This window comes from Rhipicephalus sanguineus, chromosome 4 (genome assembly GCF_013339695.2).
Source record: "Rhipicephalus sanguineus isolate Rsan-2018 chromosome 4, BIME_Rsan_1.4, whole genome shotgun sequence".
In the NCBI taxonomy this organism is placed as follows: domain Eukaryota; kingdom Metazoa; phylum Arthropoda; class Arachnida; order Ixodida; family Ixodidae; genus Rhipicephalus; species Rhipicephalus sanguineus.
In genome coordinates, this window is record NC_051179.1 from 30973848 (window position 1) to 30985255 (window position 11408).

At 43.6% G+C, this 11408-nt stretch overlaps 1 protein-coding gene across 1 annotated transcript; it reads right to left on the bottom strand.

The window, feature by feature from the left end:
• Window positions 1–791: 791 nt before the first annotated feature.
• On the bottom strand, window positions 792–3057 carry LOC119391117 (uncharacterized). Its single transcript, XM_037658793.2, has 3 exons — window positions 2936–3057; window positions 2171–2329; window positions 792–1534 (listed from the first exon to the last, which is right to left on the bottom strand). The coding sequence occupies exons 1-3, from the start codon at window positions 3038–3040 to the stop codon at window positions 1247–1249; spliced, it is 552 nt and encodes a 183-aa protein (XP_037514721.2). The 5' UTR covers window positions 3041–3057; the 3' UTR covers window positions 792–1246.
• Window positions 3058–11408: the final 8351 nt, after the last annotated feature.

Genomic DNA, 11408 nt, shown 5'->3' on the forward strand with positions numbered 1-11408 from the left:
TGTTACAATAAGTTACACCCGTTCGAGTGGGGTGTAATACACAAAAACACCCTTGAAAGGGTGGCTGTAAAAGGGGGAAGCACACATGCTACTTCTTCCCAGCCAGCCCCCTTGGGGCATTAGACATCAGCGTGATCCGATCCCTTCAGGTGCAGCTGAGAAAGAATTCTCCTGTTAAGATGATTTAGAAATGCGCAATACCTTGATAAAAATGTATTGATAAAAAGTTTCAAAAACTGCAGCAGTGCCCATACCAGTGTGGCTGTATATAGTCGACTTTCTTAGCGCAGCCACCCAACAGCTGTAGCTGATACACGAGCAGCGATTCTCCATAACTCACATAACTCATGCGACACGATAAGGACTCAGAATGACGCTTTGCTCAGCAGGCTTCCATTTTCTCTTTTTTGGGAAAGCACATGAGTGAAGTAAAAGACTGTGCACATTGCTGCAATGATGAAACTTTTCCCGCCTACTGAAAAGCAATGGATTGCGGCTCTAACAAAAACAGGTGAGCAATCTGACTATGGCGTGCATGTTACAGCTCATACCGAATGCCATAATATGCAGGAAATACATGTAATAGGGATGGTTTGATCACAACCGCACTGCAGAAACATGACCTGCATCACAGCAGTAGAATGAAATTTTACATAGGCGTGCTCAGACAAATTTTAAGGATTATCCCTTTCCAAGCAAAAACAACAGAATCATTGGTAATTGAATGAAATATGAGTATTTATTTGTTTTAAGAGAAATCTTGCAAAACTAAAAGATTGTCATAAAACTAACATAAATTCCAAAACATTAGTCGATACACTGATTTTACTGACAAGTACTGCCAGTTTTGTTATGCTAAAATTTCAACAGCAAATGATCTAAGTTACTATACATGCTGCAAAAAAGTCACAAAGCACTGAGTCAAAAAGACCTGTGAGAACATGCTGAAAATCCGCAGGAACAAAATGACTCATAACATGTCACAAGAAACTGGAGCAAAAAATAAGTTGAAATGAAGTGCCAGTATCACTACAGTAATCTTTTCTGTATATTCAAAAACAAATAACTACACATTACATGATGAAAAGATTACTTTTGTATAAACTCGATTTTGTCACATGTGTCACATGTACCACACGCGATAAAATTGAATTTATACTAACAGTAATATTTTCATCATGCAATGAGTAGTTATTTGTGTTTTCAATATATGTTTTTTGGATTTTGTCCCTGCGGAAGCTAAGGCCTATTTTGTAGCTTTTTTGAAAACGTTCAGCAGCTTAACAACTGGTGTTCTTGGTGAGGTTGATCGCTGACCGAGTAGCAGCCATTCCATGGTCACAAGAACGTTGAAGGCCTTCCGGGCGTACTCTACGTTCAGGAGCCAATGTGCTGACATCAGTACAAGTACCCTTTCTTCACCGTTCGACATACGGAACATGAGTTCTTTGTCTGCATGGAGCGAAAGGTTCCTTGCATATGGAAGATCAGCCCCATCGTACAAAATACAGGGTGTTATTGGAACGCTCCCTCCCTGCAAAAACAGTAATGAACTAATTACACACTCAGTACATTACTTACCAGTTGTTGCAGCTTTTCTTATCGTATTTTTTCATATCTATTAATAAAATTTTTCTATTCTGAAAGAAGGATTCACACTCCCAAGCTCTACAACTCAGTAAAAGAGCATTTCAATCTATAGTAAAGAACGAAAACAATGGATGGCTGGTGTTACATTTTACAGCGTGTAATTGTGAGCCCTTCTTAAGAATAGAAAGGTTTTATAAACTAAACTAAAAGAGATGAACTAACGAGATCAATAATATAAGCGTCAAAAATGGGCAAGCAGGTAAACGGATGTGCATGCGCTAGGCTCTTGTCTTTAACAGATAGAGAATTGACATTCGTGAAAGTGAAGAAGAGCGAGTTATAAGTCTTTTGTGTATCTTTAAAAATGATACATATCTCAGCCCCATGGCATTTTGGTGCAGCGTGTAAGCAGAACTTGTGTATAAATTTGTTCCTTGGGTGCAATAAACTATGTTGTTGAAAATTAGTCCACATCTTTCTTTGTTAATCCTTGTGCTGTTTCTGCACTAAATGTTAATTACTTTATTATCCTACGCATAAAGCCCAAAGGGCGCATGCTTCATGGGAAACATCATCTTACCATCTTCGCCTTCTTGTTCCTTCGGAGTTTGTCATCCAATTCCCTTGTGGATGTCTTCTTTGTGGCAAACTTCTGTCTATTCTCCTTTAGGCGCTCATCTCCTGTCATATGCCTCCTTGCATTCTTGAATTTGTTTCCGAGCGCTATCTTCCACGAGTCCTGATAATGTTAGGTAGAAAACAGAAACTTTACTAGGTCTTTGGAATTAATGTTCACTACCTACTCAGGCTAAGAGAACTAAGTCACCTTGTTTACTTATATGGCCTACAGTATCCTACATGTCACCAATGTAAATTTAACTTGGGCAGTTTACTTGTCTTACATTCCTACATTAACTACTTATGTCTTATGCCTTACATTAACAGTAGTGTTTAAAGACCCATAAGTGCATGGCACACATAAGAGAAACAGAAACTTCAGAAACTCTATGCTGATGAACTGGCTTTGTAACGTTTGCTAAATACCAAAATAGTGTATACTGTAGATTAACATGTAGGAATTGCAAAATTTTAAGAAGTCTTACATTTCCAGTCCTATCACATCTGCCAGGTTTAGATACTTTTAAGAGTGATTCTCTTACGGTTCAGTACGTTCGATGCCCGAAGCTTCTTGAAGATCAAGAGAGCTGCTCTCTTCAGGCCCCTATAACAAGTGATAGCATACTGTGTAGGTTGCGCAATACTTTTTTCAAGTACGTGTCGTAAGGTACACGAAAGAAAAAAATGCAGCTGTCATGATTTGCACAAAAGTGAAAACTTTGATTACCTGCTCTTCAGCATTCTCAACGTCACATGTCGATGATGACGAGCCATCCAGAGGTGGGCGACTGAAAGGCAGCCAATTTAATCTTTGCCATGTGTGGTATATCATCACCAGGGCCAAGGTCGACGTACTCATCAACGTTCATGTCCATAACCTATGTAAAAACATTTCTTAATTTTGCTTCCAGCTTTGTCACAAAATCAGTACGTCAGCACACACACTCGTTAGTGCAGAATGCCGTTTGGCACAATCAGCAGAATATATACGAGAAGAGAAACATCACAAAGTATCAGGGCGCGAACACTTGAAACTTTCGACTAACCAATCAAATGGTGCTCTATTCAACGTTTTCATGTCAACCCGTGCTAGGGCCGTAACCGGAGGGGGGGGGGGGGCAGAGAGCAACCGGTGCGAGCGCACGAAAGGAGACTGTATGGTTCTATGCCTGTCCGGAAATCAAAACGAGTAATAACCCTTCGTCTTATCGCCAACGAGACGGAATTAGTTTTTCCGAGTCCCCAAAACACGAAACACAACCACGGCGGCATCGTTCGTGTAATTTAGCACCGCATGGAAACAGGTGTAATCGCGCCCCGGCGAGCAATAAACGAGAGAGTAACAAGCGGTCACCCTTTTAAAAAGTTTAGAAAGCACACAGTCGGCTCGAGAAGCGATAACCGCCCGAAGAACTCATCTAAAAGCACCGCGCGCGCGCTCGAAAGCGCAGGCGGCAGCCGGCGTGCCGCTGTAGAAAAAAAAATATTAATAAAAACAAGGAAACATCGGCGCATGAAAAAAAATTCTACGTACTTCCGCAGTGTACATGCCAAGAAAGAAAAATAATCGGAAAAGGTGCGCATTTTGAACATACAGGCAATGACGTGCCTCCACTGACGTAAAATATAAGCAAACTGCCTTTCTTCGAAGCGCGAATTGAACTAAGTACGTTGCGGCAATTAGAAACTAAGCGCATGCTAGCGACGTTCATTTAGCGACACAATCACCTAGTTTATCGCTGAAATCCCGCACAGCCATGCCAAGGAGTGCATCTTTCACACAAACACTTTACGTTTCACTCAGGATCTGAACACGAAAACACTCACGTACGTACGTACGTACCTGAAAATCTAGACGTAGACAGCGCGACGAGGTTTCCCAAGATGGGGTACACCGCAATGGCTTGTTTAAGGTCCTCAAATGTGCCAATGCTCAGGGTGTACGGCCTCTTCATGTGAAGGTGAGGCTCGTCGACCAAACATTTCACGTGTCACATTCTTCTCGCTATTTGAAGGCAAAGACCGCAGTGGCAACAGGCAACCCGCGCGATTCTTCTATCGAAAGCGTGTCCTTGGCCTGTCAGCGTATATGCCGCACGTGTATCCGAACATCCGCGCGGCGCAATCAGCGACGCCTAGCTGGCCTAGCCCTGGCAACACGAAGCTCTGCACATGCGCAATTGATACTTATTGCCGTGAGCTCTCAAGTGTATGGAGAGAGTCTGGTGAATCGGCGAAGCAGTGACGTCACGCCTTGGTGATGACGCCGGAGATATCATGGCGCTTCTGACGGCTGCGCGGCTACAGTGTACTAGCGCGGCTGCGCTGAGTTAAAATGTTGCGAAAAATGATCGTGTTACCTCGCCCATCTTTGTCCCTCCCGCTCTCTGCAGACGCCCAGACGCGCCGTAGGGATCATCTGGCGGATCGCGTGGCGCATGCTCCACGCCTCCGTGTAATTAGAGTAGCGTGCTTTGCGGGAGCTCGCGCAACTACGTGGGACGCAGGTGTTATCGCATGTTGCCTTACAACGCGCACAAAGAATTATGCCGTAGTGGGCACATAAGAACTGTGCGTATTCTATAGGATAATTTTAAATGACCCGACCACGCTGTTGCGTTCTACTCTTGAATGCGAAGCTCAAGCGTCCTCCAATTTTTGGAGAGTATGAACTGAATTAGGGGCGCGATAACATTAAAATTATCGAAATGCTGACTTTTATAGTTGCATAAGCAGATTTCTAGGCAACAACGTTCTATGGAGAGCGCGGCGATTTTTGTGCTATGAGAGCTTGTTCAGTTCGCGTGTGTTTAGCCTGTACAGAAGTCCGCCTGCGCGCCTAATATTGTGTAGCAGGTGCACAAACACGCTGCTGAGGCCTCCCGCCATCTAATTTCTGAAGAGGTCATGCTCATATGGTGTGCGCAATGTATGGGGCAGACTTTTCGCACTTCTTTCTTAGGTAACTAGAAAAGACGGCCGCCTCTAGCTCTGCGGGGGGGGGGGGGGGGGGGGGGGGGGCAGAAAGGCGCACCCCCCCTACTGTGCTCACGCCGTTGTTTTAACGGAACGAAAACCAAAAACGAAAAACAATTTAAAAAAACGTCATTTTTCACCGGAACGAAGACGTAACCGAAACGTTATCTATTGTTTCGTTCGGGATTGAAACTGAAATATTTTTTATCGGTTTTCAGTTCACAGAAAAATTTGGCTTTCTGGAACAACCGAAGTCATGTAAAGTGAACAGTAACGCATATCTCGGGATATAGTGTGAGTGCGTATCTGAGGCAGGAATTCTAAAGATACTGAAATTTTGCGAGAAACGATAAGTGTGAGAACGAGAGCTGTTTGTGTTAACGCATGTAAGCTGTCGTGTGCCAGTCACGTTCTAGCGCGGAGAGGGCATTCTCGACGCTGAAGTTTGCTTGATTATGCCACACTCGTTCGTATTTTTTGTCATTGTATACCCACTGCAGCTTAGCAGTCAGGGCATTTGTACGTGTGCATGATGTACAGGCTCATATTTTCTTCATTTGACATGATAATTCATGTTGACCCAACTTAAGAGCATAGCCTGCCCAAAATTGTCATACATTTGCATATTAATTCGTTTACACCCTTCTGGTGAGGGTGTAAATGGGGTGTTGTAAGGGTGTTTTCTTTACGAACACCCCAATTCTAAAAATAAGGGTGTAATAAGGGTGTTCACAAGGGTGCTTTTAACGCATACACCCGTTTTACACCCTTCAGGGTGTAAAATTTTTTACTGTGTAGTACTGGTTTCTTGTGGCATAGTTTATAGTTTATTTTTCCTCGTGTTATTGTCCCAAAAATCATATTATCAAGATATTTCGGCTTGAAGCACGCCATGCGCTGTTGCATCCCATATAAAGTTTCTTGCACTGATTGCGCTAGCCGCAGGGGCGCACATCTGCCTTGCGGATTGTGAAGAAGTCAGCAGTCGTTGTTCTTATCTTCCACCACTGGAGCAAATTTAGAATGTATTTGTGGACCTCTGCAAAATGAACATAGCAACTGGACCTCATCCCTTCATTTCTTTCATTCCCGATCATCGTGCCACTCTTCAATATCATCTGTAAAACTCCTTTTTTTTATTAAAACGAAAATATATATATATATATATATATATATATATATATATATATATATATATATATATATATTTATATATATATATATATATATATATATATATATATGTATGTATACAACTCCTCTTTGGGGGCTTCTCCTTGAATTTTTCAGCAGTGTATGTTGTGCCCGGTTTGTACCGTGCTCTTTTTTTTTCATATTATAATGGTGTATGCCTGCCTAACGGTGTTGTACCCGTAGAGGGTGGCCATTGCGCTACGCGAGTACGACTGGCAGGAGGTGGACGAAGGGATTTCGGTCTAATTTCGGGGTTTGTTCCAGTTTGGTTATAAAGGCGCGAATTAGCTTCTCGACGTTTACTCATTGGATGGATATGGTTCGACGTAAGGGGGACATCACCCGGTACGGTGGGCTTATGCTATTCCTGCACATTCCAACACTGTTGCGGCAGTATCATGTAGCTCTCGCACTATATAGCGCAGGGGTCTCAAACACGTGGCGCTCGGGCTGCATGCGGCCAGTGGATCTCTCGCTAGCGGCCCGAGGCCCGCACATCGATGATCTTCGTCCATTTTTTTTTCTTTATAAGTACGTTCCTGAGCTACATAGACATGACAGATCGAAAGCATTTTTTTTTTTTTCGTGAGGCAGCCCCTACAGTCAGCGACGGCCAAATACCCTTCAGAAATGACCCATATATGAGGTATAGGAAATGTCTTCTTTCAAATGGCAACGTGAGCTGACATTTTGTACAACATCCCCCCCCCCCCCCCCCCGGCCTCCCTGATCCTCGCTTCTACCTTCGTCACTGTCCTGGCCCTCGAGGGAGTAAATTTTCGTGAATGCGCTCCGTTAGCTGAGGTGAGTTCGATAACCCTGATAAAGCATAACTAGCCGAAAGCTCAGACGTTAACAATATGGGCACACAAAGCAGGCTGTGCATGTCCATGCCACGTCACATGACCACTTGGAGCCTGAGACAGAAAAAGAATGTGTGTTTATAGGGATTCTATGTAACGATACCCCGTGCACTCCTTGCATGCGTCTTAGTGAAAGGCTGGAAATTTCAAGAATGTTCCCCGCTTTGGAGCTCTGTGGTCGTTCTTGAGATTATAAGTTAGAGGTATAAACTTATATTACATTTATTACTGCGATTACAAAATAAGAATTGGCATATAAAATAATAGCGAATGCAGTTAATAAACGACCGAATAGTGATATGTTAACTATGTAAGCGCCTGGTCTATTTACTTTAAAGTCGCCCGTTTCAGATAAATAAGGTAGCCTTTATGCAAGAAGGAAAAGTAGTTCATTACTTGACCCTCATAAAACTTCTCCAAATAGCCTGCCCCAGATAAAACAAGCGTTTTTGTTTTTCAAGATAAAATGTGGAACATATATATATGCACAACGTATGTGTAATACACTTAAAGGGACACCAGGGATGTAGGCAGAAATTTTTTTTCGGGTGGCGGCACCTCCTTGAACTGAAGTGGGGGCCGGGCAGGCAGATGTGGTCGAAGCTCATTTTGTGCCCTGTATGCCATGGCAAAAAAAAAATATTTTCGGGAGGGGTGAGAAGGGGGGGGGGGCGCTGTTCCACCTCCTTGCTACGCTACTGTGGGAGACTAAAGAGAAAAACGATTTTATTATTGTAAGAAAATTATTATTATAAGAAAACCCGAGCCTGGCCCGGCACGTCCCACGCAGATATTTCGGCGCGAAATTTAAAAACGGTACTTTCACCTAGATTTTCTCCGCTATAAATAAACTTATGATGATGAAATTAATGACATTAGATTTCTCAGAGTACACTTTATCAGCCTAAACCGATTCAGTGCTTCACTTTAGTGCCCCTTAAGAACTGAGCAAAGTCCAAGCCCGGCCCGACCCGAGCCCGCCACCTCAAACCCGGGCCCGGCCCTAAGCCCGGAGCTCCAAGCCCGAGCCCGGCCCGGGCCCGCCGTGAAAACTGCTTTACCCGGCCCGGCCCGGCCCATGGGCCGGGCCGGGCTCGGGTTTTCGGGTAGGCCCGAGCCCGTGCAGTGCTCTACACCACATCACTTCCAAATTGAAGTGTTGATATAGAGACGCGTGTACGGTTTCTTCCAACCGCGATCACTAAATATGAAAAGCCACCGTAGTCGAGCGCAAAACTTGGTGCGTTCTAGCAACACTGAAACGCCCGCCTCTTTAAACGCTGTCTGTCAACGCGCGTCAGCTTCACCATACGCGCACGCTAGCGATGCGAAGCCGGAGCACCTCCACGATCGCGTTCCGTTGGCGTTCGTTGGGCATGCTATACTCGCGGACAACTTTTCTTGGCAATGAAGCGAAGGCTACAGAGCCACAATGCACGTATCCTAACGCTAATGAATGTAGTCCCACAATTGCGTCCGTATTTTCTGCGTGGGATATATAAAATACTCCTTCATTTTCTACATGTAGCTTTTTGAGGGGGAACGCAGTGCACACAAGCGAGATATTTGTATTTCTTTTAATTTATACGTTGTCACTTTGCGTTTTCACATGCGTAAAAACCGTGAATCTTCCGTGAATTCTGCCCAGTACATCATCACCGACGTGAGATCGGGCGCGTTTATACTAAAGGTTCGATGAGTTATGACGACTTGCAGCTCACTTTAATTTTACATGTACGCTGTGAATTTTCATTGTTTAGAAAACCATTGCTTTAGAAAACACCTTGCGTCTTTCGTTAAGCAGCTGGCGTCTTTTTCGTTTTGCTTTATAAACATCTGGCGTTCTTTCGTTTTGTTTTTACAAAACATCTGGCGTCTTTCGTTGGTTTATTTCATCAATCAACGGCGTTTTGAACAAAATTTTTATTGTTTAATCACGCACAGGAGAAATCTCACCAGGCACTACCTTGGAGGTAAACAATGGCTGCTAATGGGAATGAGAGACAGAAGAAGTCGGCTTTTAGCTAACACTTACACTTCTACAGAGACAGAAGAATTCGGCTTTTAGTTAACGCGCACGCTGCGAATTTTTTATTGTTGAACAACGCACAGGAGAAATCTCCCACCGGCACCACCTTGGAGGTCAAAGGGTAAGACTTGTTACTCACTACTACGAGCACGACGAGGGACGAACGGGTGCCGCCTTAAGGAGCTTCGCCCCTAAAAAAAAAAAGTTGGGTCACCACATCACTTCCAAATTGAAGTGTTGATATAGAGACGCGTGTACGGTTTCTTCCAACCGCGATCACTAAATATGAAAAGCCACCGTAGTCGAGCGCAAAACTTGGTGCGTTCTAGCAACACTGAAACGCCCGCCTCTTTAAACGCTGTCTGTCAACGCGCGTCAGCTTCACCATACGCGCACGCTAGCGTCTCCCCGCAGATGTGGGGTGGGAGGGTTGCCTCGGAAACAAGCATCACGTGGGCTAGCTCATCACGTGGGCTAGCTGTGAGGTGAAGCGCTCGTTCAGGCCCAGGAGCGGACCTAAGGGCGCACGAAGGTAGCCCCAAAGCAACCTTAAGCTGAGGAAGCGCCAAGGAAGCCTTCACCGAGGGCTCCTCAGTGAGGAAGCTTTCAGAGTGACATAAGGCGGCCTCACCAAAATCAAGGCTTCCTTACTGAGGAAAGGAACGTTTCATTGTTTGGCCCATAGGAATACAAATGCAACCTTTATTTTATTGCTATGAAAGCGGAGCCCACACTGGAACCATTGACGTTAATCTGATATGACGCCTGTATCGTAGGAGTACATAAGTAGTGTTTATTGCTTTCTTGTAAAATTAGATAGCCAGCACCACAACCACAATCGACGTTGCACCGACATTACGCCTGCATAGGCTGTTTTTGCAAACCAGTCTGTAGATCTGGCCTGGCTATGTGGTAGACTGCCACGCAGAATGCTTGAGTTAGATTCCTGCTGGGATCCTAATATTTATTATTTCCATTCGTCGGGTCAACGCTGGCGATGTCGGTTTTTCTTAACGCTCTCGCATTTAAATTGCCAGTGTTTGTTCTCGCCGGTTCTAGGAAGATGTAAACTGTCAATCTCTTGTGGCGCATACCCGCTTACCATATACGTGTATGTGCCACACGTGTCTGGAGGAAAGGGTTTGACGACATACGCGACAGGATTTTCGCGTTATTCACATCATGACCAGATAGATAGATAGATAGATAGATAGATAGATAGATAGATAGATAGATAGATAGATAGATAGATAGATAGATAGATAGATAGATAGATAGATAGATAGATAGATAGATAGATAGATAGATAGATAGATAGATAGATAGATAGATAGATAGATAGATAGATAGATAGATAGATAGATAGATAGATAGATAGATAGATAGATAGATAGATAGATAGATAGATAGATAGATAGATAGATAGATAGATAGATAGATAGATAGATAGATAGATAGATAGATAGATAGATAGATAGATAGATAGATAGATAGATAGATAGATAGATAAAAACGCTCAAATTCCCAAAGTTCGCTAAGAAATGCTTCGCATTTAAAAAGAATGAAGTCTGAAAGGCGATATGGCACAAGGTGAAAAATTTCTAGAGCTCCCAATTAAATGCGGAAAAGGAAAAGAAGAAGGGCTTAACATCCATCTAAATTACGGAGGCCACATCGTCGAATCATCAGGGTACCGCATTACAAACAAATGACAGCATCTCGGCAGCCCGAGGTCACGACGAAGATAAACTATGTTATTTCTTTTTTACTGTGCTTCTTAGTATATATTTTCTTGTTCTACGTCTGCGCCACGGGAATAGCTCTTGAAAGACTTAAGAAGAAACGTTAATATCGTTAATTAGGATGTAGAAGCGAAAGACAAACGATTCATCTTTCGGAACCCCTTCTGACGGCCGAGCCTTTTCACCCGTTATGTGTAGCGTTTTTCAAGACCGGGACTGGATATCCCTTCCGCTACATGCACTCAGCGCTGCTTTCTTTCTGCACCTCTTCCTTTTATTTTACTTTATACTAGTAGTCACGCATGTATACAGCGTTAATTTATTTTCGCTGGTACAAGTGTGTTGCTCTTACATAATGCATGTAAGTACGACACTGGTAGGATTTTAATGCGTAAT